Source organism: Rutilus rutilus (assembly GCF_951802725.1).
Source record: "Rutilus rutilus genome assembly, chromosome: 19".
Lineage (NCBI taxonomy): Eukaryota > Metazoa > Chordata > Actinopteri > Cypriniformes > Leuciscidae > Rutilus > Rutilus rutilus.
The window spans coordinates 32,493,146-32,520,953 of NC_140232.1; the positions used below are offsets into that span (position 1 = coordinate 32,493,146).

Sequence of the window (27,808 nt, forward strand, 5' to 3'; positions counted from 1 at the left end):
CCTCATGTAGATCCTGGTGGCCTGGATCTCTGAGACTTATGGGAAGGCAGTGTTCCTCACTCTTACTTTGTGTCTATGAGCGGCTGATGACTTGTGTTCAGCAGATTGAGTTTGTCCAAGACCAGTGGACTGTGAGCATGAGACTGGACTGAAAATCTGAAAATACACACACACACACACACACACACACACACACACACACACACACACACACACACACACACACACACACACACACACACACACACACACACACACACACACATATACAGTATATATGTACTGCATGTTTGGACTAGGGCTGGGAAGTATATTAAAGATATCTTTCTTTTTTTATCATTCATTTATATTCATCATTTTTATTATTTATCATCATAATCATTATTTTTTTGTCATTATCTTTATCAGTTTTCATTATTTTCATTATAACTATTAAAATTTTTATCATTTATTATTACATTTTTTCAATCTTTTTTTATTTATCATAATCTATATCATCACCGTTATCATTTTTCAATATCAGTATATTCATCATTACATTTTTATGTCCTTTTTATTTATTTATTATAATCTTTATCATTTTGCCAATGATTAATTGTAATTTATAGATTGATTTATTGATTTTATATATCATTATCTTTATCATTTATTATTTATAATTTTTGTATTATTATTTTAATCATGTTTTTAAAATGTATCATTTTTATCGTTTAGTCATTATTTATCATTATCATTATTTTATTATATTTATTTTATTATTATTATTATTTTATTTAGTATTTTCATTCTTTATCATAATTTTTTTAGCCCTTTAAAAAAATGCTTTAATAGAAAATTGTTCTAGGACACATTCTTAGGGAACTTAATGGTCAAAATAAAAAGTTCCACCAAAATCATAAATATCAATAAATATTCACAATGTTGCTTAATGTAATATTGGTATAAAAATCATTGCAAATATTATTTATGTATAATATAACAATATTATTATATATTGAGTATTTCGGGATACCGCCCAGCACCTGAGTTCCTGCGATTCCCGTTCATCCCAGAGCCTCCATCTGTGTGTGTAAGTGCTCTAATGATAGACTCTGCTATCTGGAGGATAGACGACACGAGGGTGCGTTCACACTTCACGGCTCTCCTCTCCGGGGTTCTCCACATGCGCGCTAAGGTAAACGAACGACAAGGGAAGTCTGCCACTGGTTTCTGCCTCCTCCCTGCTTCACCATCCAGAATATTCCCGTAAGCCCAGGAGGGAAACGCATGGCTGGCCCGAGCGTAGGCGTCGTGACGTGTGTGTGTGTGCGCGTGTGTGTTTCCTCTGAGACGGCCCAGTACAGATGGGAACCGCTGGACCGCAGCAGCTCATGTCATGAAGCACCTTTGAATTCACAGACGAGTGAAACACATGGTTAAATACGAGTCTCTACAGAGAGAACGACTAGAACGCAGCCTCCCTTTGTTTGTAGTATGAATAGAAATCATTATTAATACCCTGGATGTTATAAACTTAGAATGAGTTATAATTGTAGTGTAATGTCAGCAGACAGGGACAATCAGAAGTCATCAGTCTCACGTTAAAGGTCACATGCTGTGTTAAATAAGCTGGACGTTGATGATAACATGACCAGTGTGGACACTACGCTGATCTGGGAGAAGTGGATTTCAAATGGAAAGAGTGGAATTATTTGGGCTGTGTTTGAAATGGTAACACGTCATAACTACTCAGTGTAGTGAATGTCTGCAGGATGCAATGATACACCTTTCAAAGAGTAGCATGTTACATTGTTGCTGTGTACTTGGAAGGAAAGGAGCATTATTCATTTGGCTGTCGTTTACTAGTGTACTTCCAGCTCTTTAATGCAAAAATGCAAAATGATTGTGGAAAGTAGTATGCTTTATTTATTGTTACATGACCTCATGGCGTTGAGTTTAATAGCACGCTACATGTATACTTGCAACAAAAAAAGCTGAATTATTTGGGCTGGCATTTACTGGCATACAGTATTTATTGTGATATATTTTTAAAATTGAATGTAAGACAACCGTAAATGCCAAAATGGATGTGTGAAGTAGCGTGCTTCATTGTTACCATCATTCAGAAGTGCACTTGGAACGAAAAGACAAGACTGATTTGGCTGTTGTTTGTACATGCATACTGCACAATAACTAAAATCATAAAAAAAGATGTAACTATATGTAGACTTTTTTTTTTTTTTTTTTTTTTTTACTATAAAAATGATGAAAACACTTTTACTAAAAATTTAAACTTAAAATGCAAACAGAAATTTAATATAAATATTAATAAAAACGATAAATATAATCTCAGTGATACTAAACACTGACTGCCGGATGTATTTAGGACAACTCCTCAAATAGTATGCTATATTTTTGTCACATGACCTTATTGAGGTTGCATGTTTAATTCAGCAAGTGGATTACAAATGCAAAATAACCACTTTTCAGAGATGATAATTGGGTTTGTAAGAAATCACATTTCTAATTTCATAATGAATTAAGAAATAAATGTGCAATGCAGTCGATTTGTCACATTGGAAATGCAAAAGTCAAGCGCATTGCATTATGGGAAACAGTTCTGTGCATAATACACATGCTGTATACGGCTGCTAAAATAGTACAAGCAGAGTGCCACTGCCACAACATCTTTGTCGTCTTCAGTTTTCAGTTGTTTTTAAGGCGCTCCAGCATATTCAATGCAGGTTCATCAGTAATTGGCCAATCAAAAGGGCTCGAGATTCCCGCTCGATACGTTGCCGTTTGTTGGATTGACAGCATGTAGTGATGGAGTGGGATTGTCTTCTATCTCTTGTTGGGTCACTCATCTATCATGAAGCAGTTGGCCGTGTTGTGTTTGTGTGGTAATGAGTGAAGTGACATTTACCCAGAGCGCACTGACCAGACGCCTCGACGATCCGCAGCTGTCACATTCATCTCCGCTTCTCTGTCGATGGCTGATAAATATACATATATAGTGTATTTATATATATATGTATATAGATTTTGTTTTCTTCTGCAACATCAGCCATCAACAGAGACTTTTTTGGAACCTGTGAATAAAATGTTTTAAAGAACAGCATTTATTCAAAATAGATTTTTTTTTTTTAACAATATAAATCTTTACCATCACCATTTTATAAATGTAATACATCCTTGCTGAATAAAAGTATTGATTTATAAAAAAGAAAAGAAAAGAAAGACAAAATGGGTGTTGAAAAAAATAGGTGTATATTGTTACAAAAGATTTCTGTTATTATTTTTTTTACTCTTTATTCATCAAAGAATCCTGTAAAAAAAGTATCACAGGTTATAAAAATATATTAAGCAGCACAACTGTCTCCAACATTGATAATAAATCTGAAGGATCATGTGACACTGAAGACTGGAGTAGTGATGCTGAAAATTCAGCTTTGATCACAGGAATACATTACATTTTAAAGTATATTAAAATAGAAAACCATTATTAATTTTTTTTTATATAAAATGTTTTGTATTTTTGATCAGCTAAATGCAGGCTTGATGAGCATAATAGTCTTCTTTTGTGAAATGTTTCCAAACTTTTGACCGGTACTGTATATATATTCGCACATAGTATACCTTCATCAAATCCCCACCTCAGCCCGTTCAGAAATACCGATCCGTTGGCAGAAACGTCTAAACGCCACTTCCCTTCGCCAGGAAAAAGCCTCGAAGTTCACAGAACCAATCAGAAGCCTCGTGTGCTGCTGTAACTCTGACAGAAACGGACATAACTTACATTAAAGAACAGCTCTATTTCACCCACCACAAAATAAAACAAGACAGACTTAAAGGTTTTTGCACAAAAAAAAAAAAAAAACACATGACCTTGCAAGTAAAAGACAATCAAATTTGTTAAATACCAATGAATTGATTCAAGTGACATTTTTGAAAATAAGGCATTTCAATAACTGACTAATAACTTTTTCATTGCCATTAAAGTGAAATTACTGAACCTAAACATAGGAGCCTGATTTGTTTTGTTTTTGCATCTGAAGTCTTCATATAACACACACACATGTGCACAGCTTGCCTGATATTTGCATGCATACATTACAGGAACCTACAAAAACGGGCGTCCCATAGTACATCGAAACAAATGTACCATGTTTACTCTCAGCTAGCTTTGACTTTAAACAGTGGTTTCCGAATAAAAGTGTTTCCCGGCGTACCTGCTCAGAATATGAGATGAGTCAAAACGTGTGAAGCGCTGGTGTTTGAAGGGAAGGCTTTAGACATGTGGGCAGTGTAGCATCAAATAGATTGTGTTTCCTCCCATGTAAACGGCTAATGTGTGTCGGCCGCTCTGACACAGAGGAATGTACTGAATTTGCTGCAAGGGCTTTACTGGCGTTCAGAGAGACGCGGCTGGAAACGCTCTGCCGTCGTCCCCCCTACACCTTTTGCTCATCACACACACACACACACACACACACACACACACACACACACACACACACACACACACACACACACACACTCTCTCCCTTCCCAAACTCCCTGAGCTCCTGCCATGGGCTGCTGTTGAATAGTGCTGCTCAGATTGGTGTGGACTCTGAGGAGGAGTTTTTATTGGCTGTGGGAAAAGAGATGACTGCTCAAGCATTGAAATGCTTTTACACAGACACACACACACACACACACACACATAAAAGCTTATCCTGCGTTAGACCCAGGCTAGGACATTTGGCAGCTCTTTGTGTGAACAATCTTATAACTCTGTTACTAGACCTAGTGAGCTCCCTTGCTGCCTACTACCTACACAGGCAGCTGCCTTTTAAGGGAGCATACTAACTGAAATGCAACCTCATATGGGACTTATTTGGCAACTCGTACACACTGTTCAAACAGTTTTACTAATTGACTCCAATAGTGTGGACATTAGCGTGTTTGACAATAGGATGTTTTTCCACTGAAGACGCTTTATAACAGTCCTTTACGACTGTTGCTTGTCAGACTGTACGGACATGATCCTCGCTATAGGCCATGTCACCCTGTAGGATCTCAGTTGCCATTAATGTCAGATTGTACGGCAGTCAAGACACGTTAAAAACGGATGCATGCAAGAAAACTCATCCGGAGTTTTACATCATCAATCCGGGACACGTTAGGTGACTGAGAGCTGCGTTACATGCGGGATAGAAATGTTGGCTAGCGAACAAAAACAATCTCTAGATCATGGCTTGTCTTGAAAATTAAAATGGAACAAAATATAGACAGTGTGTGTGGAGGAAGTGGTGGTTTGTTGTTGTCATCATCAGGTTCTGCGCTCCTGTTGGTTTTTGATTTGACGGTTGTTGTAGGAGAAGCCACTATCAACAGACCAGGCTCAGTCTTTTAAGATTGAACATTAGTCTGGGGAGTCTGCTCTGTATTTTCTACTGTACAAGAGGTGTGATCAACGGGCAGAGTTCAAATGACTCTGTACGCAATTGGATAGTCCTTCAACCAATCAGACCAACGATCCGGGTGACGTACTCTGCAGAGCGACGCGAAAACTCCAGTCAGGAAACGTGTAACCAAGCATGTTGATCAGTGGTTTGCAGAAGCAGCAATGGCATCGAGCGATTTTTGCAGGTTGTGCAAAAAAAAACATGAAAGTGAGTGGTATTTACACCCACTCGAGCGATTTGTTTGCCAAACTAAAGAAGCCATTGAGCATCGAGAGGTTAAAAGGAATTGGATTGACCGTCGCTTCCCTATCGCCATCGTGTTAAACCCGCCAATAGCGCGCCAGGTGGATAAGCCAGTTTGTGATTGGTCCCCGCAGATTTGTAACGGAAGCAGGATAGAAAAATGTATAGGTTTCCAGCCTGAGCTGCAGGGCGAAATCAAATCGGCGGGTTTACCCAGTCTAACACTGCAGGACTGCACCTCAAAACTTCTGACACTGCCAGAATTTCATCGGAAGTAAAATCTGATTTATTAATCTTATGGGATTCTCAACATTTGTCTCAGACGGCCAAATCGCAGCCAAAATCGCACAATGTAAACCCGGTTTAGGGGGATTGTTCCGGCGGGAAAGTGACGTCAATGCATACCCCCTATAAAAATTTATATTTATTTAGTAAATATTAAATATAAACATGTAATATGTATTCATAGTAATTTTTTTCAAATTTATCCCACAATCCCAGAATGTATTGTGATCGAAAAAAGTTTTCTAAATTTTTGTTTTGGATTGTGTTGTCTGAGAGCGATATATGGAGTGTGTCCTGAGCGTATAAAGCCCTATTCGCACTGGATAAGTATTACCTGGTGACCTCTAGTCATTTGTAATAATTGCGGAGGTTGTCTGTGATCTTAATCCCGTGCGAATCGACCCTGTCTGTAATTTGTAAAGTAAAAATTCCCCCGTAATTGACCTACCATATTTCGCCGAACAAACGAGGTCATGTTGGGTTTTTTTTTTCAAGGTTTTTGTTTCCTGTGCGCTTTTTTATCCATATTTCGCGAAGAATGGAGGCTGCGTTGGAGTGTTTTGATAGTATTTTGGGTGCTCAATTTCTAAATCACTCGAGGTCCCCAGATAATACTAATCCAGTGCGAATAGGGCTTAAGGTATCTTAGATGAGAAGACATCATTATTATGCTGCCTATCTTTTTCGCATCAGGAGTGAAACTATGATGCCTTAACATTCTCTCTAGATTGGCAGCGCATTAGGTTTTGGGAACACAGCTTTTGTGTTGCTTGATGTTTTGGAAATTACATACACATGAATATTAAAAACGCTTCAGACTTTTTGGTAGGGCCGTGGCCTTTTTAAACTTCTTCTTGATGTCGAATAAGTTTGAACGTGTTCCTCAGGAGATTGTCGTGTTCTTCCGACGTTCCCAAAGTTCGGCAACCTCGCAAGTTCCCTTTTCATCCTCGTTTTAACTGTACCTCGCTGACGTGGGCCATATTCCCAATCTCGGCGCTCTAGATACATTTATTTTTGTCTCGGATGAGGAATATCTCTTTCTGTCGCACATGTGCGTGCATTGGGTAGGAATTAAAAGAGTTTTCCGCTCTGACAGGTGGCTCTGGCTGGTGTCGCCGGGCTCTCGGGGGCCCTCCGGAGATCAGGTAATTGCGAGGGGTTGGACTTGGTTCGGTGTCACACAGGTGGTGTGAAGCGCAGTCGCTCCGCTCACCTGAAATATTCACGTTCCTCCAGAAGCTCGGCTTTGATCTCCCCTTGCAATCGACAGGGGAACGGCGGGAGGAAGAGAAACAGCACAAACAACAGGAAAAAAGGAGCACACCCGAGAAACAAACAGATTGACATTTCTTAAGAGAGAATAAACAATGGCAGGTTATCCGTGTTATCCGCTGCTTGCCATTTTTCACCCCCACCTCCGTCGATTTCTTCTGGAAAGTGGGCCAGTGTGTGTGTGTGTGTGTGTGTCGTCGAGACTTTGCTCGACTGATTTGGTGCCGTTTGTTATGGATTGTCAAGTCGCTGGCCCCCATTTATATCGCTCTTTTTAACACACTTATATTTACTCTACAATAAATTTTACCGAGACACTTCCCCTCCTTTTTTTTTAAAGCCGCACGGTGAATTTTTCAATAGTCCGCGTTCTTGACTGTTGCTTAATAAACTGCAGTGTGAATAAATAAACAAATACCAGAAACCATCACTTATTCTGTGAAAGCTGCAAGAGTTCATCTAGGCCAGGCTTTTTTTTTTTTTCTTCTTTTTTTTCTTCTTCATGCCAGTATATGCACGACCACAAAGTCAGCGGTTGCGTGAGATAATGGCTGGTCTGATTGTAACCACAGAGTGGAGTGTGAAAAGAACAATGAGCCATTATGATGATGATAAATAATGTGGACTCATTTGGATGTTCATTTAGACGTACGTTTGCACAAAGCACTAATTGGAAGAACTTCAAATAATGAATGTTAAATAACTAACCAGTTTGAGTGATAAAGGGACAAAGAAAGTTCTGAATAGAAAGCTGTTTGATAATGGAGTTAGTATAAGACACGAGGTCAGGGTGTTTGCTTAGCTAAATGCTTTGATATTTGTTGATGGCATCATTTTTTTTATTGTTAAAGAACTGCAATTGGTTTTGACTTGTAGAATACATTTTCCTATCCCAATTTAAAAGTGTATAATGTCGGCATTATCGGGCAAAATTGAGTTTTCTTGAACACTTTTCCTCTCCGCCATCAGACCCTCCGCCAAGAGTCGCATACTCGGTGTTTGTGTGTTTTTATTTTATTTTTATGGTGGAATTAACCTAGGAATTACATGCGCTCATCTCTACAGTTAAGCTGAAATTGGAGAACATATTTTACCATCCAGAAAAATTACACACTTCATCCTTAATGCGCAGAGACAACTGTAAGTAAGCCACTGGAGGACTGGGCACCACTGGAGTCTAATTCTGGGGAGATTTAAACATCTGAATTGACAGAAAACACTAAAGATGTTATTTTTCATTTTAGTCGCATTAACTAAAACTGGACAGTGCATGCATGAAACTGACCATGCCAAAAATGTGCAAACAGCACTAGAGGGTTAAGCGTGAGTTTATTCATACTGTATTTTAAGCAACTTTTTAAAGTAAATCTGTTCTGTTTGGTGCAGAACTAACACTCTCCTGTAAAAAGAATACTTTGCTCAGATGTAGCTCTTACTATGAGCAGTAGGTGGACCGCTTTTCAATCCTTCAAATGAGCAGGGGTCTCGACAGTGGCTCTATAACCAGTCAATATTTTCAGCCCCCCTGCTGAGGAGCAACTTTGGTTTAAAACCCTCTGATAGATGGTTGAGGGGTTTTATTCCAAAGTGACAGAGCTACGTGTAGAGAGCGGAGACTCAGTGTGTGTGTGTGTGTGTGTGTGTGTGTGTGTCTCAGTGCCCGACAGATAAAGCGGTTCCGAACAGAACGTGTGTTTCAGACAGGGTGTTGACGGATTGCGGCGTGCTAGGTGCTAAAACTCCTAAATGAAGTGCAGCGTGACAACTAATTCCTGACGACGTGAGTCACACCTTCCCGATCATTGTACCGCTCGCGCTCGTCTCAAGAGCTGCCGTGTTTTCTGCGGAGAGCCGGCTGATGGTTTTGGGATTAATTATTCGGAATCATTTCCCAGTCTCTGCTGGCAGGTTTCGAAAGGTGTCAAGATAAATTCACACATCATAACACAGTATTTTAAATCTGTGATGTTCATTTTTTTGTGTGCTGTGCACCGTTCCTCATTAGAAAGGGACATCGCATTTTACAGTGTGATTGACAGATTCCTAATGTACATCTTCTGAAGTCACCATTAATTACAAATGATTTGCTGGACTATGTGCGACTCTTGTGCACTGCACGATCCATATATTTCATTGCACAGTGGTTGATTTTTGATAGCTTGAGAGACTTAATGGAGGTTTTGGTTATGTTTCAACTTTGTCTCAGATTTTTCGACCACAATTTCTCTGGTGCAACAAATTAGAAGTAAATGAGTCATTTTTTGACATACGGTAAGAGAATTGATCTATAAAATGAATGTGGATACACTCTTAGAAGAAAAGGTTCTATATGGAACCTTACACCATCAGGGGCTTCATGTATAGAACCTTTTAGGGGTTCCAATAATGGGATCATTTTATGGACATATTTAATTAATTTAGTTTTAATACATTTTTTTATTTTGATTATATGTTAAACCAGCTAATAAATCTACTTGAATTGAAAATTGAGAATATTTCTCCTTAAATACAACCTCTTTGGCATAAAGGTTCTTTAAAATTAGGTCAAGAACCCTACGGATCTGTATAGAACCCCATGGAAGAGTGTAGGAGCTCAGATCATTTGAAGAGAATTGTTTGAGTTTATACTGAGATCTCTCATTGTAGTTTTGTCAAATCTGAGCACAGTTTGAGACATTGTTGATGACTTTCAAACCACTAGAGGGGAAGCATGTGAGGTTACTCTTCACTTTATCTCGAAGCTTTCTAGAAGAAGCAGATATTAGAAAGATCTCATTTGTGATCAAGCTCTCGTACGGGTAAACAAATGAAAGCAGGAGAGCTGGAGTGCATGGCAGCTCTGAGCACGTCCAGCAGGGCCACTTTCCTCTTTCCTCTCTCCTGTCCAAGTCAGGGCAGATAACGGCTCATCTTCCATCTCTGCCATGGACATCCGCCAGAACCGGCCCTATCCTGGATCTCTCCCAAACTACAAAAAACAAAAAAGCCGAGAGAAGTGCTGTTGTTTTTGTGCGTGTCGGAGGGTTCGGGGGTGGGGTTGGTGCCAGTATTAATGCGGGGGCCAGACTAGACTCCAGCGATGGGCCGTATTGATTGTGTTGATTTGATTCATTGATCGATCTCTCCTCTCGAATGTGGCGTCTGAGAAGCGGCACTAATCTGAAACAGCTAAGGACAAATCTTCTGCCTTACACACAAATGGAGGAGATAAGAAAACGTATGAAAAGAAACTGCACTTATCTAAATCATAGACTAGCACTTCTGCTGTCCCTCACTGTGGCCTGTGTGTGTGTGTGTTGGAGGCTTGGTGCATGATTGGACCTTCTCTTTCCACACTGATGTTTATATTTGTGTGTTTCTGTATAATATGCATGCATGGTTGCATATGTGCATGCAGAGGTACTGTTGCTGTAGATATGATTTGCATAGTATGCATGCAGGTTTGCTTATATGCATGCTTAGGTAATGATTCTATAGTAGATTGCATTTTATATCATACATGCAGTGTTGCATATCTGCATACTCAAGTAATGATCCTGTATATACCATTTATTTTGTGTTATATGCATGCGGGATTGCATAAATGCATGCACAGATCACGGTCCTGTAGATAGCATTATTTGCATGATGCCCATGCAGCATATCTGCATGCATAGGTGATGGTCCTGTAGATGTCATCTTTTTTTTTTTATAGAGTGCATGCAGTGTTGCATATCTGCCTGCATGCATGAGTAATGATCCTGATAGGATTGTTTGTATAATATGCATTTTAATGCAATTGCATTTTATGCAAATTATTTTTTATATAAAGTGCATGCAGGGTTGCAGGGTTGCATGTTTGCAGCCACGAGTAATGATCCTGTAGATATTTTTGTGCCTTGACTGTTAAATTTTTTTGTTTTTTTGTTTCTGTGAGTGTGTGTTGGATGCATGGTGCATGGTTGTATCATTCTCTTCAACACTGATGTTTGTATTTGTGTTTATTCTGTGTGTCGTTGCTCTTTCGATAAAATTGGGTTGTATAACATGCATACAGAGTTGTATATCTACATGCATAGGTAATGGTGCCCGTCTGCGTGAACCTTTTGTGTGTTTTTTTTATGAGCATGTGTGTGTGTGTGTGTGTGTGTGTGCAGCAGGGGTTTAGAGGCAGCGCAATCACCAGGCAGAACAGAGTGGATCTATAAATTGATGGAATTCAAAGCCTGCAGCATCGATTACCATTATAACAAACAGCCGAGCCCAGAACGTCTGATTATTTTTAGACAAAGATTCTGTGCTCTCAGCAGCAATTCTGCTGATGCTGTCACACTCGCAGACATCTGCCTATGATTGCAATTAGATGGGATACAAAAAGAAAAATAATACCTCCATCTGCATTTTTTCCCCCTTGTTTCCCATAACCACCCACTTTTTTTTTCAGTTCATTTCTGCTGGTCAAAACACTCTGGCTCACTGGTTGAGAGCTCTCTTGCTTTTCCCACGTCAACTTCCTCTCTTCCCTGCTGTCATCAGCGAGAGGTGCCATAGATTCTGTGCTAATCGATGGTAAAGATTTTAACGAGCTCTATAGTGAATCTGAAGGTTATATCTTTGTGTTCTAACGGTCTGTGTATTTACAGTATGCTTTTTCATTTGTGGCCCTTCATTGCTTGTCTGGTTATTGCAGATGACAAGGCTCTCAGATGTGATTTAGTTAACCCCTGGTTATCTATTGCTTTCTTTTTGGCGCTTTCATACATCTCAGTCCCTCGTAGACGTTCGATTCAATGTCAAGTTCAACCGTCGGCTTCTCTCTCCTCCTTTGCATATCCAAATGGGCGGCTCTACGGAGTTGGTCCACTGCACGTGAACGTAAGCACCTCAGCCAATCAATTTTCCTCAGTGGATGCTGGCCTCAGCAGGCCCCGCCCCCCTGACATCGGCAAAGCTAACTCATCAATTACAGATGGATGTTTGACTGGCACAGGCGTAATGACAGGTACTCAATATTGACCCAGCTACCCACCACATCCTGAAAATACAGGCCTGATTGCCTTTTCCAAACCCTTAAAACGTCGAACATTTGACTGAAGATGTCTTCTTTTTACACACAAGTGTGGCTTTTTTCCAATACTGTTCAATAGTGACATTTCTTTGTGGTTTCCTGGAACTAGGATCTGATTTAAATGAATTTTCTCTCATCTTTTACTCATCCTCATGTCGTTCCAAACCTGTATGATGTTTGCTTTTACAGAACACGCAAGTTGTTGTTTTAAAAGTGCATTGACTTGAGACGATGTATAATATACCATACAAAATGTATGTATTTTATCATATTTGATGGATTTTTTTAGCTTTAACAATCATCCACTTATTCTGTTACTGTTGTGTTTCACAGAACAAAGAAAGTCATACAGCTTACCACATGGTAAATGGTAAATGATAACATAATTATCATTTTTGATAACATAAATATCATTATTATGATTTGATAACATAATTATCATTTTTGGGGTGAAAAAATGGGGTAACAAAGAAAGAAATGCTGGATTTGAACTTGCCCTAATCTCCGTTCAATAATATTGGCTTTTTCTGAACAATATTTTGTGTGTTGAAACCTTTAAGCCGTGGTGATGATAATATTTTGTTATTATTTTTGTTGTCGCTGTATTTTTTTTAAAATGTTCTCAAAATATGCATAAAACATTATTAATATTATAAAAGAATGAAGAATTTTTTTTAGAAAAGGCTCAAATATTAATTTGATGTCACCAAGTAAAAGGTTCAAAATAGAGAAAACGAGGGGGAAAAGGAGGCATTTTTAATGCTATAATGCCAAAGTTGTTTATCATGGAAGTTTTCCGAGCGTAACCCAAAGCTAGTTTAGAGTCGCTCGTGTCAGATCGCAGTTAATGCTTCTTATGAGTACTGTAGTTTTCCTGCTTGGAACGACATTGACTAACATGGATCATCACCTGCTGAGCACGCTTGCATTAACAGGCGTCTCAGACCTCAGTGCATCATGGGTAGCAGAGAAACGAGGAAGAAAAAGGGCTTTTGGCAAACGCCGCTGTAGCATCAGGTGGGTCTGATGGCTGTCTGAGCACAAATGAACAAACATTTGAAAAAAACAACAGAAGTGAAGCGTGCTGCAGTTTGTTCTTGAAAGGTGAGAGTGAGCAGGTTTATTTCCAGCTCCTGCTGATATCGTGTCTCTGTAGACGATGCAGGGAGCAAAGATGCTGTTTGTGATGTGTCAGATGTCAAAACTATTAATAAAAAAAGCTTTGCCTTTATGTTCTCCTACTGTTATGGTTGCTAAAACTTAAGCACAAGTTTCTGTAAATGCTTGTTGGCGGTGAAGTTTGTGCTCAGGCAATTAGCGGTGTTTGTTTCAGTGTTGCTGTTCTTCACATTTAAGAGTTTGTTCAAGTCCTTAATCATAAGTATTAAACTTCATTGTATAACTCATCCTGCACTTTTTGTGCTACAGATGTTGCTCAAATCATGCACTTTTATGGCGTATTAATATTTTGTAATTGATCTGATTTCTGAGGAAGTGGACTCTCTTAAAGGGATGGATCAGAGTCATTTCAACCTAGGGTCGTTTGCACCATGACCTTGAGCCAAACACACCCCCCAGAAGCTTTTTTCCCCTTGGTCGAACCTTATTAAAGTTAAAGCTTATTTAGAGATATCAGCCGGATGGCTTAGTGCAGGCGCTAATGGATCCAAGGTTGTATCCCGTAAATTACCCCACTAATAATGCCCTGGAATGGTACCAAACCTCTACAGTAGTACAAATAGGTTCTGTACTCATAAAACGAGGCATTAGAAAGTTTGTAAGTACATCAGGAGTTTATTTAAATAACACTTCCCAGATGGCTAATGCTACCGCTAACCCGGACGTCGAGGTCACTTCTGTGATTTGGGAAAAGCCCGTAAAAGTCCTGTCAGAAAGCGATGCATTTTCTTTATTATTTTTTCCGAGGTGTTGACAACTTAGTGTTGACTATTAATTGTTGCAAACTGGTACTACCAACAAAATATCAGTGCATTCCTGGAACTGGGCGTCGTTACACTACATCCTTATGCATCGCTTTCTGCCACGGAAGTGACCTCGACGTCCGGGTTAGCGGTAGCATTAGCCATCAGGCAAGTGTTATTTAAATAAACTCCTGATGTACTTACAAACTTTCCAATGCCTCGTTTTAGGAGTACAGAACCTATTTGTACTACTGTAGAAGTTTGGTACCATTCCAGGACATTATTAGTGGGGTAATTTACGAGATACATCCTTGGATCCATTAGCGCCTGCACTAAGCCATCCGGCTGATATCTCTAAATAAGCTTTAACTTTAATAATGTTCGACCAAGGGGAAAAAAGGCTTCTGGGGGGTGTGTTTGGCTCGAGGTCATGGTGCAAACGACCCTAGGTTGAAGTTTCTCCGATCCATCCCTTTAATTTAGACACAGTAAAAAGTCCCTCATAGCGCAGAGACTCTCAAAATAAAGGCTCTTAACTAGCATTAATGGTTCCATGAAGAACCTTTAACATTCATGGAACCTTTCCATTCCACAACAGATTCTGTAAAGTGAAAAAGGATTTTACACTAAGAAATAACTTTTAAAGAATTCCTTTATTTTATAATGTAACAAGTGACCCTGAAACACAAACTGGCCGTCCAGATCCTCACACTTCCAGGCTCCAGTGAAGAGCTGTTTTCTTATATTCCTCAGAGAATGTAAAAATCTTGACTCTCTAAACATTCTGCATAACACACTGCAACATTCAAGTAACTAAAGCAAGAGATCGTTAAAAATGGAAACAAAGAAGAACAATAGCTGGGGAAAAAAAAAGAGCTGACATTTAATTCCAAACACACAGTCCTACATATTTATTTAGAATTAGGGTCATGCGTTTTGCACACCTGCTGTTGTAGATAGACGACCATTCTTTAACGCTCTACAAAGTCATCAAACAGCGCAAAAACTTGTTTTTGGCTTGATCCCATCAGGGTTTGATGGCTCTCCTAGATCTGCTAGCTGTCCCTCAGATGTTCGTCCGTACGTCAGTCAGATTAGCTCTGCTTTCAGCTAATAGAGGTTAAATGAACCATCACAGTCCACGAAACTCTTCCTGGCCCTGAACAATTATGGCTTAACTGCTCTCTGTAAATGAATTCTATAAAAAAAGATAATTGGTGATCATGTTGATCATTGGTGTTTCTATTTTAGTGTCTTGCCAGTCAAGTGCAAGAACTTCAGGGAATATATGGCGTCATGAGGGTTTTAAAGCTCAGATACTCGTCCTTTTGTTGCTGTTCTGGTGTCTGAAGTCCCTCCGGAGGTCAAATAATCTACTTTATTACGTGTCCCGGAAGCACAAACTGGCCCGTCCAGATCCTCCCCATCACACTTTCCAGACTCCAGCGAAGAAAATGAAGAGATTGAAAAGCATCCGAGCAGTGGCGCAGAAAGCCGTGCCGTAAATCTAGGGCTGCGTTATACCGCTTTTGTCCTCAGGAATTCTTCCTCTCACATTAGATAATTTTCTAAATTGCCTTAAAGTAAGAGTAGAGATTAATTAAAACATAGAGAATTTAATTTTATGTCATGTACAAATTTGGTACAGTAATTGAAAAAGCCCTCTCTCTCATTTTATTAGTTTTAGTTTGAACAGAAAGACCTTTGACTGTGAGAGAATGAGACATGTAGTGAGTTTTATATATTTAATATAAGTTCAGAGGTTTGGGGTTGAGACGATTTACATTTCTTATTTATTTCATTAAAAAATACAGTAAAAACAGTCATATTATGACACTTTCTATGTGAATATATAGTCAAATGTAATTTATTCCTGTGATCAAAGCTGAATTTCCAGCATCATTACTCCAGTCTTCAGTGTCACATGATCCTTCAGAAATCATTAATATGATGATGATGCTCAAGAAATATTTTTGATTATCAATTTTGAAAACAGTTGCGCTGCATCACATTTTAGTGTTAAACCATGATACCATTATTTTGATGAATATAAAATTTCAAAGAACGTTTATATATGTATTGTCACATTTATTTGAGTTTTTTCTGAAAAAATAAAAATTATGAACATGGTTTGGCAAGGAAAAGAACAGTAATACATGTGAAACAATGTTATTGTAATGGAACGTGTACAAAAAACAGCAGTTCTTTCTCTCATATCGATTTTGTTAGTGCTACTCCTCTACAGTCGCTCTTGCCCATATTTCAGTCTTTCTGCTCACCAGATCAACTGCATAAGATGGATATTGGTGAATATTCAGCGTTCCTGTGCATGTGCCATCGCTCTCTCTCTCTCTCCCTCCCTCTCTCTCTCTCTCTCTCTCCGCTCTCCCATGACTGTTGCAGAGGTATTGATTATTTTGGATTCTGATTATCTAAAAGGCCTTCTGCTACTGTAGGCATTGGATGTATTTTGGTTTAATTATTAATGGGGCTGAGCTTACAGTAAGCAGTCGCCTTCTATAAGATCATGACGGATTACGTGGTTAATATTCAACAGCGTATATTTATTTATGTATGTACTAAGCTGTGTATATGAGCGTTGGCAGGCCTCTCTAAAGCATCTCTCTCTTTGTCTCTGTAGAGGGAGCTAAACTCAGTGGCGGCCCAACTCGCAGGCCGACAGGAGGAGAGCGAGGACTCCCACAAACACCTGGTGGAACTGAGCCGTGAATTCAAGAAAAATGTCCCAGAGGTGAGTGGGAGAGTGAGAAACGGTTCGGTGTGTGTGTGTGTGTGTTCAAAAAGTATTAAGGGAGACATTCATCTAGTCAGTCCCATGTTGATCAAGGTTTCTCGACCTTACCTGAGATAGCAACCAAGTTTTGCTTCATGTTTCAGCTATTTATTTATTTTTGTCTTTTTGGCCCTTATTTCTGCCTCTGTTTGTCTGCTCCTCGTTTTCTGCCTTCCTCCTCTTGTCTGAACTCCTCCTCTTCTCATATATCAGAACTTTTTGAGCCAATCACCTGATCCGTAAATGCCATGTGACCAATTATTCTGGAGCAGTAGGAAACGACATCATCATGACAATAGTGATTGGCTGGATTTGGCACTAATGTATGTTGCATAAATAAATTTACCTTCATAGTTATTAAAATCATTTATATATTTATTTACATGTACATAAATTATATTATATAACATAATTTACAGAAAATTCTATTCAGTCTTATATATATATATACACATGAGCATACACAAATGCTCTTTATGATTTAATATTTTATATCAAAATAATATCATGGTTTCACACTGAAATATGAAGCAGCTCAACTGTTTTCAACACTGATAATAATCAGAAATGTTTCTTGAGCAGCAAATCATCATATTAGAATGATTTCTGAAGGATCATGTGACACTGAAGACTGGAGTAATGATGCTGAAAATTCAGCTTTGATCACAGGAATAAATTACATTTTAAAATGCATCCATATAGAAAACAGTTATTTTAAGTTGCAATAATATTTCACAAAATTACTGTTCAAATAAATGCATCCTTGGTGAGCAGAAGAGACTCTTTCAAAATCATTACATCGTTTCTCTGCTGTTGTCTCCGCCCCTCTTGTTTGGCTCCGCCCCTCTCGTTTGACCCCGCCCCCTTTCCACTTTCTGTTCCTCCCCTCTTGTCCTTCCCATTCTTTTGTGTTCTCCCCTCTCTTCTTTACTCCTCCTCATATTCATGCGCTTCTGTAGTTTCAGAACCTCTCTCAGACTCTCACTCCGTGTGTTTATTTCACTGAAGGCACACAAACCAATTCATGCCTCCAGTTTCAGCACTAATAGTGTAACAACACTGGTGTTTATTGACGTTACTTTCCACATCCAGCCAGTCTAACATCAGCTTTTAAGCTTCCAGAACCTGAAGAATAAAACAGCCCAGAAAATGAGCCGGCCGTTCCCATGGAGAAAAATCCTCCACTGAATGTCTTTAAGTTCAAGTCCCTCTCCGTTTAAATTCCCGTCACTCTAATCCGGAGCTGCGCCTTTCCAATTCCTCTTCAGGTAAAGGTGACGTCGGGAGAAATGCTTGTCACGCATCTCTCATTATACGCGCTATGACATTTTACATTTTTCCTCGTTAGCGGCCTTCCTTTTTCGGGAGCTGTGTTTGAAGCTTCGACACGATCCACCGTCAGACCTCTCGACTCAGAAGCCCGACTCCTCGTTTGCTTTCCACTTGACACAAATGTCATCAGTGACAATCAGAATTTACAAGATTAGCGAACGTCTGGAGCGGATGGGGGATCATGCTAGCCGTATCAGCACAGGCTGCGGCGTATATAATGAACAGAAACAAAGCCTCATTAATGGATTGACAGGAGAATCAGATGAGTTATTTGTGTTAATGGAGAAGTTATTAGTGTCTTCAGTGAAACATCTATAAACAACATATGTGGCGTACTGTTGATTACCACAGACAATTTTTTAATCTTTTTTTATTTATTTCAAAATTTGAAATATTCAATAATGCACGTACAATCCTTTTGCTGGGTTTAAAAGTGGAACTCATTCATTTGTTAAAGCACTTATTTAATATGTTATTTGAGCTGATTTTGTTTTGCATTAACAAAGGTTGGAGATTTAGTTTCTATTGTAATCAACAGAAACATTTCTGTAATGCAGTATGTTCATCTTACATCATATAATGTGGCATCTTTCTCAAGGTCGGGAAAATGGTCAGTACAGTAACATCTGACATATTCTTGGTGAATTAAATGATCTCAAACATTCTCCAGAGCTACAGTACTACTGTACGCGATAAACATGTTTGCTTTTATTTGCTTTATTTTACTATGTTGAAAGTTTTTACTTGACAAAAAAGTTGCATACTGCGGTACAATGACTTTGATATTTATCATGGTACTGAATTATTTTCATATACACATACAGTACAATAATCTTTACATTGTACTTGTCAAAGAATATCTTGGTACAAAATACTTTTATTTTTTGCTAAAATATTAAAATATTGCTATTCAATTTTTTTTGCTATTTTAAATTTTTAGGTCAGCTGGCCAGAAATATAATTTTTTATTAATAAAAGAGAAATGTATATGTTTTGTATTGACCTTTTTATCACAAAATGTGTTTTCGCTCTCATTTCATTAGATGCACTTATGTTGGGATTTTCTCAACTGTGACTTTTGGGGTGAATCAAAACATACTCTGGTTATTCTTCAAGAAATACATTTTGTTTTATATTTTAGGAAATATGTGTAAATTAAATAAAGCCTGTTTTAGGATGGTTAAGATTGTTTGCATTGACACTATTTTCATGACAATTCTCTCCTCAAAACTGTCATTTGAAAGTCATTCACAAAAATGTAAAGTATCTTAATGACCCCAAAAATAGGCTTTATAATCATCAGGCAAAATCTAAAGTTTTTTTTTTTTTTTTGCCGCAATATGGCCTGTTCTTGACCAGGTTTGTGAGATTCATCAGTTTTGTCTGTTTTTCTGTTTTTAGGAGGTGTTGGAGATGGTTTCGCCCGTCCTCAAGAGTTTCCAAGCTGAGGTCAGTCAACACTCGCTGTTTAATTCAGATAACATCAAATCCACCTCAAAAATGATACTGTTCGTGCTGGAGAGATTTGGAGAATTAATACATTAAAGTGCCCCTATTATGCTATTTTAAATGTTCTTAATTTTGTTTTGAAGGTCTCCTACAATAGATTTATCTGCATCCAAGGTCAAAAACCACTTTATTTCTCTCATAAAATACATTGCAGCTTCAGCTCTTTTCTCACAGTGTCTGAAACGATTCGATGAAGGATTTGGTCTCCTTTCTGAGAGTCTACTCTGCTCTGATTGGTCAGATGATCCAGTCTGTTGTGATTTGGTTTACTCTGCTCTGATTGGTCAGATGATCCAGTCTGTTGTGATTGGTTTACTCTGCTCTGATTGGTCAGATGATCCAGTCTGTTGTGATTGGTCTACTCTCTGATTGGTCAGATGATCCAGTCTGTTGTGATTGGTCTACTCTGCTCTGATTGGTCAGATGGCTCAGTCTGTTGTGAATGGTCTACTCTGCTCTGATTGGTCAGATGGCTCAGTCTGTTGTGATTGGTCTACTCTCCTCTGATTGGTCAGATGGCTCAGTCTGTTGTGATTGGTCTACTCTCCTCTGATTGGTCAGATGATCCAGTCTCTTGCGATTGGTTTACTCTGATTGGTCAGATGATCCAGTCTGTTGTGATTGGTTTACTCTGCTCTGATTGGTCAGATGGCCCAGTCTGTTGTGATTGGTCTACTCTGCTCTGATTGGTCAGATGACACAGTCTGTTGTGATTGGTCTACTCTGCTCTGATTGGTCAGATGACACAGTCTGTTGTGATTGGTCTACTCTGCTCTGATTGGTCAGATGGCCCAGTCTGTTGTGATTGGTCTACTCTGCTCTGATTGGTCAGATGGCCCAGTCTGTTGTGATTGGTCTACTCTGCTCTGATTGGTCAGATGGCCCAGTCTGTTGTGATTGGTCTACTCTGCTCTGATTGGTCAGATGGCCCAGTCTGTTGTGATTGGTCTACAGCTTACAGAACATGTTGTAAAAAAACAAAACAGAAAGCAGCGTCTTCTCGACATGAACAACACGAACCAAACTCTTCCAGTCTCAGCTACAACTACAGCGTTTGAGGGCGGGGCAAAGCAGACGTTGTTCGCAGGCTTCCAATGAAGACCATAGGCTGGCATTATGCAAATTTGTTACAAACCCACGTAGGTTCAAGCCGGGAGCAAGACTGGAGTTACTGACGACGGTTCTTTCTTTTGGAGGACAATAACTTTATTGAGCACTTTGATCTTTGAATCTTTACAGACCTTTTACATTCACAAACTGCTATATTACGCAGGTAATGTCAGAACACGCATAATAGGGGCACTTTAAATAACGTCCAAATCAATTGATTGCATTTAGGGCTCTGTCATTATTTCTGGATGTCTTATGTAAACACAATAAGCCACTTTCCCAGGCACACTGGCATCAAAAATCTCTCAGCATCACGTCATCCATATCTGTTCTCCACCCCCCCTCCCTTCGCTGTATTGACTGGTATCATTTTCCCGTCAGACTTAAGTAGCATCTCTCCTCCATTAAGACGCAGTACTGGAGGCCTCTCTCACTCTCTCTGTCATCCTGGTGTAATGGTGCACTCCCCGTTCCTTCCCTGACATGCTCCTGTCGAGAAAGTCATCTGATCTCCTCTCAGAGTCAGAGCCGCTGCTCCAGCCATTAAACAGCACATCATAAATCATATTTGCGCTCCTCGTCTGTGGTCCAGAATGCTCAGGCATACTGAAATGATAGCGCAGGTTTCCCGTCTGATCAGGAGTGATTCGCTGCCAGTCCAGCTGGACACAGCTCTGGCATGCAGGGATGTGAAGGCATTTTTGTAGAACATCCACAGGGTTATAAAGGCCTGATCACAACAGAGAAGTGTTTTAGGCCTGATAACAAGTGGTCAGCCTCGACAGATCGCCTCTCATGCCTGGTATTAACATGCATCTCAGATCTGTCTCCAGTGGCCACTTGTGATTGTATTTCATCCAGTTTTTTAGCGTAGGGCTCGTTGTGAGAGCAAGGTCCTGTTGAACAGGCTTAACGTGTAGCAAACCTCATACTCAAGGGTGCGCTTGTCTGTGTCATTAAACCTGCTGAATACATGTTTTCATGATCTAATCTATTCCCACTGGATAAAGTCCTAGCCTATATGTACTTATTTACTTATCTGGATATCTTGTTTCACTTGGAAATGTGTCCGGTTATAGAAGTAAAATGAGTTGCAAACTGTCTTTTACATCGATCGATATATATATATATATATATATATATATATATATATATATATATATATATATATATATATATATATATATATATATATATGTATGTATGTATACATATACATATACAGTACCGGTCAAACGTTTTGAAGCATTAAACAATTAAAAAAAAGTATGTTTTTGAAAGAAGTCTCGAATGCACATCAAGGCTACAGTAAATTTATTTGATCAAAATACAGAAAAAAAAACGATAATATTATCACAGTTTAAAATAATGGTTTTCTATTTGAATATATTTTCAAATATATTATTTTCCTGTGATCAAAGCTGAATTTTCAGCATCATTACTGTGACATATCAGTGTCACATGACCCTTCAGAAATCATTCTAATATGTATAGACCAGATTGATATATATATATATAATAAAATGTTTAGCACTGCTCCAAGATATTTCATAAGCTACAAATTGCTCCTTATCAATCTGGTCTTTTTAAGAGGGTTTTAAAAAATCCTTTTATATAAATCACAATTGGAAAACTTGATTTGCAAATGCAAATTAGTGAATATAAATTGTATAAACTTATATTAAAAAAATATTGTGTACAACGGCACAACATGCTGTTGATTATACTTGCAATATAGCTTGAGTGTCTTGAATACCCTATAGCTTTGGTTATTATATAATAAAAATATTAAGGACAAGTTTTTAACTTAAAAAATATATATATATATTTTGTTATACTGAATTTATATGAAAACACAGTAGCTGGCGAACAGGTGTTTCACGTCACAGCTGTTACTATATTGTGTTTTAGCACGAATGAAACGGTCTGTACATTTTATAACATGCAGTTTCCGAGATTGAAAGCAGCCCTGACTGAGAGGTGCATGATGGGTAAACTTCACAGGGACCACTTACTGCGCTGGAAAAGTTTAACAGCGAGAGTAAACTCTGAGAGCTGGCAGCGTTATGTAGGTGGAGTGTGTGTTTGTGTGTTTTGTGTCCCTCTGAAGCGTGTGTGTTTTAGGTCTCTTCGGCCCTCGTTCTCCTCCCTTCTCCAGCGCTGCGCTTTCTCGAGGTCCCTGGTGGTTCTTGGACCCTTATCGTGCCGCTTTTAAAAGAGAAGTCGTCGGCTTTAAAGTGTTTGCGACATGACAGGTTTCTCTTTTCTTTCTCTGTTTCATTTGTGCGTGTCCCTCCCTCTCCTCCCCTCCTGCCTCGCCTGCTAATTATCGCTAACCAGGCGGCTGATTAGAAACACGCGTCGACCTAGATTCCCGAAGCGTTCGGTCGCGTGAAAGGGTTAATCCCCGAGCTGGTGGCTGTCATTGGTCGTCTCCATCCTCCTTCTTCTTCTTCCTCCTCGTCATCTTTCCTGTTCTTTTCTCTTTCGGAGTGGAAGAGAGCTAATGAGGTCCCGTCAGAGCCGGGGAGAGGTGTTAATTTGGCCTGTGAAGTAGAAAGGAGATTAAGGACAGTAAGAAGTCGAGTTTACGGCTTAAAATACATCGCTGTCCTTATTAATCCAAAGGCCCTGGGAGACCAGCAGCACTTTTTGGTTTTATAATGAAGAGTGTCTTATAATGAAGGTAATTTTAATAAAATTTACTGCGAGGAGGCTGGCGTCGGACGGCGCGTGTCTTAATAGAGTCGGCCGCACCGCTGGGTCTGATGTCGAGAGGTGTCAGAGATCCCTCGCATGCAGAGTTACTCCCTTTGAGAAGTGTTACGCACCTTATGATGGGAAAACAGCTCAAACTTTTTTCAAGCATGTCGAGAAAGAGACCCTAGCCAAGCAAAACACTTGCAATTTGACATCATTTAGAACAAATCCAAATGGGAATTAAGATTGCGATTCCAACGCAATACAAAAACCACATGTTTTTAGAGAAAATCACTTCCAATTGGACAAAAATGTGTCTGCAGGGCGTCATGTGGAAATGAATCATGACTTTTGAAATAATAGTCTGAAAATTTTTTTTTCTAAATTGAACATTTTTACACAAAATCTGTAAAATCTGTTTTTGTTAAGTATCATATTTGATACATCAGGCTCATGTGATATAGTGAACGTTTTATTCAGAGGCTAAAACTGAGCAAAATATGCAATTTGGAGCCGATGCTGATATTTATACGGCACAACGTATGATGAAATTCTGATGCTTGTAATGCAAATCAATGAGATATTTATAACAGCACAGCAGATACTTACATATAATGCATACATACCAGTCATCACTCTAAATCTGCCAATATTAAATCTTAGTAAGATGATATTTAAATGCTTAGTTTTATGATCAAAGCTCTGTAGTTTTAAAACATGCAATGCAATATAATAATTGAGAGATGAACAAATAATCCTGATGGATCTGATACTCGCATATTAGCATGATTTTTCTGAAAAATGAAGTAAACCTGAGCTGCTTCAGTCCAGTAAGTGTTTATCTTGAAATATCACTAACAATATTCAAGTTATTCTTACGTTTACTTGATAAACATCAGTGCAGATTTCACATCAGAAAGACTGACAGTTACACTAAAACGCCTTTTACTTGCTAAAAAAGTAAAACGATCAATCAGACGACAGACGGCATGTAGTAGATCGTGTCCAACAGGTTTTACAGCAAAGTTTTGATCGATCGTATTTGATTCTTTGAGGTTTATTATTGGGATCGGATCGGGATATTCTGATAGTTATGATACGAATCCCGAAAGGAATCTAGTACACTTTCTTTTAGGATGTTGTGATGCTTTTGTGTCGCTGGTTTAAGACGTCAAGCCCGAATGAAGCAGTCAGCTAATTTTCTCTCTCCCTCTCAGTGTCTGTTGGCGCTCGCAGTGAGAAAACATCCACGCAGGGCCCTAATTATGAAAACTTGCTTTACAAAGATAATCCGAGGAGTAATTTAGCGTGCACAATGAGAGTCGTGGCGCTGTGCAGATGGAGAATCTGATAAATAGTTCGGAACATGTAATTAGCAACTCGGTTCTGTTTCGTGCCATTAACCCCCGCGGCCCAGAAATCCTCACCCGCCATTATCAGACGAAGAGGTAAAACGCAATCCAGCTGACTGCACATCCCGAGCGAGACACACAAATCATCCGGCTCAGCTCGTGGGGATTCACAGTCAGACACCTGTTTTCTGGGGCAGGAGGGTCTCGGCTGCTTCAGAACAGCATTTAAGACACTCAGCACTAAATTATTAATCTGTGGAGCGGATGGGTTTTCTGCACACGTGCACACGTTAGTGAGATCCCGGTCCTGCGCTCCAAGTGGATTTCCTTCTGGATGTGCTTGTTTCAGTGATGTGCAGAAAAGCAAAAGGACAGGATAGGACACTCTCTCTGAGTTTGAGGAGGTTTATAGCTAATAGTGTGCTTGATTTGAATTTCTAGGCGTTTGACACATATAAGTTATTGGGGAGAGAAAACATGAACGTGATGAAAGTTTAGGCTTAGTAAGATTTTTTATTTTTAAAGACATTAGTTATTTTATTAAGCAAGGATGCATTAAGTTGGACTGTAAAGACAATTATTATGTTACAAAAATCCATTTGATCTTTCTATTAATCAAAGAATCCTGCAAAAAAAAACAAAAAACACACACAATAGTTTTAAGCAGCAGAATTGATTTTAACATTGATAATAATCAGAAATGTTTCTTGAGCATCAAAACATCATATTAGAATGATTTCTGAAGGATCATGTGACACTGAAGACTGGAGTAATGATGCTGAAAATTCAGCTTTGATCACAGGATATAAATTACATTTTAAAATATATTCACGTAGAAAACTGTTATTTTAAATCGCAAAAATATTTTATAATATTACTGACTTTTAAAAACTTTTTTTCAAACACATTCAAAAATCTTGCTGACCCCAAACTGCTGAACATCAATGAATGTCTTAATGTGAACAGTGCATGTTATTAAAAAAAAAAAAAAAAAAAAAGTCTTTTATAGGCTTTTATTCAAAATAATATAGTATCTTGCTTCTGCCTCTTCACCTAGAAACAAATATTAATAAATAATATCATAGTGCATGTTTTGTGACCCACTCAAATCACACTAAATGAAATAAAAACACAAGAAAAGTCCCGCCCTACTTTTTTCTTTTTTCAATATTCTGCTTCATTAAAAAAAATGTTACATTATGGATTGTTAATGTCATTTTGTGTTGGCTTGAAACTTTAATGCTGAATCTCAGTATATTTTGGAAGGTGTTTGCTTGTTGTTAAGGAGGACCGATCTCAGGAACCGTAATTTATACGACATCATAAATCATAGCAGTTGGTGTGCCGTTTGTTCATAGCTTGATTCGGGCCTGTGAGCTCGACTGACCTTGTGGTGTGGCCTGAATATCTGCCGCAAGGTAAGTCGCTCGCTCTTTGATCCAGCGACAACACGTAGGGCCGGTCCTTCCTCTGCTTTTTGATTAATTCCTGAAGGAAATGATAATTCATCTTGAATGTATAAATATGTTATGAATCGTGGAATAAATCAAAGAGTAAAGGCACGATAATTAATTATAGCAGTATCTAAGAGAAGAGAGTGTGTTATGTCGCTTGCTTCCTCTCAGCGTTATGATGAGAAGAGCTGTAATTACCTTCCTGTTCGAGAGGCTGCCTCCGGCTGTGCCGATTTGTACGCTCCTGTGGGCCTGCCGGTCGTAAACCTTTTCCCAGGCTAATTGTCATGAGGGCCTAATGCACTGCCATTGCGAAAGAGAGCGCGCGGATGGGGCGCTTCCAGCGAGAACTCGGCCTAACTGGAAGATTTGATCCAAAATGCTCCTATGATGCCTTAAAAAGCTGTCTGTGTAGGCAGCTCACTAGGTTTTGGAGCGGCGACTGTGTGTGTGTGTGTGTGTGTACCTACTTAACTATATTTTGGGGACAAAGTTGTACCCAGAAGTGACCAAAACCTGACAAAGTGTTTAAAAATATTAAATCAAAGTTTTTTTTTTAAATGTAAAGGGTTACTGTAAAGGCAGAGAATATACAGTTTGGACAGTATAAAAACATTACGCCTGTGGAATATCCCCATTTAGAAAGCTAAGTAAGTGTGTGTGTGTGTGTGTGTGTGTGTGTGTGTGTGTGTGTGTGTGTGTGTGTACCTACTTAACTATATTTTGGGGACAAATTTGTACCCAGAAGTGACCAAAACCTGACAAAGTATTTAAGAACAGGGACGTCCTCATTTGTAAATCTGGTATAAAAATATTAAATGAAAGGTTTTTAAAAAAAGTGTGTGTGTGTTTGTGTGTGCGTGTGCGTGTGTGCGTGTGCGTGTGCGTGTGTGTGTGCGTGTGTGTGTGTGTGTGTACCTACTTAACTATATTTTGGGGACAAATTTGTACCCAGAAGTGACCAAAACCTGACAAAGTATTTAAAAATATTAAATAAAAAAAAAAAATTAAAAAAAAAAAAATTAAATGAAAGTTTTTTTTAAAAAGTGTGTGTGCGTGTGTGTGTGTGTGTGTGTGTGTGTGTGTACCTACTTGACCAAAAGTGACCAAAACCTGACAAAGTATTTAAAAATGCAGAAAGTTTTCTGGTTTAGGGCTAGAGTTAGTGTAAAGGGAGATAATAAACAGTTTGTACAGTATAAAAACATTACGCCTGTGGAATATCCCCATTTAGATAGTTAAGTAAGTGTGTGTGTGTGTGTGTGTGTGTGTGTGTGTGTGTGTGTGTGTGTGTGTGTGTGTGTGTGTGTGTGTGTGTGTTTCTTCTGGCAAAAAATACAGAGTAATGAAGGT

General features: G+C 38.8%; 1 protein-coding gene across 1 annotated transcript in view; it reads left to right on the forward strand.

Annotated features, from left to right (window-relative positions):
• cux2b (cut-like homeobox 2b) overlaps nt 1-27,808 on the forward strand; it is a 155,188-nt gene that overhangs the window by 47,867 nt on the left and 79,513 nt on the right. The window contains exons 2-3 of the mRNA XM_084388778.1: nt 16,846-16,956; nt 19,732-19,779. Coding sequence (XP_084244904.1) covers nt 16,846-16,956; nt 19,732-19,779 — 159 coding nt within the window. The remainder of the gene's footprint in view (nt 1-16,845; nt 16,957-19,731; nt 19,780-27,808) is intronic.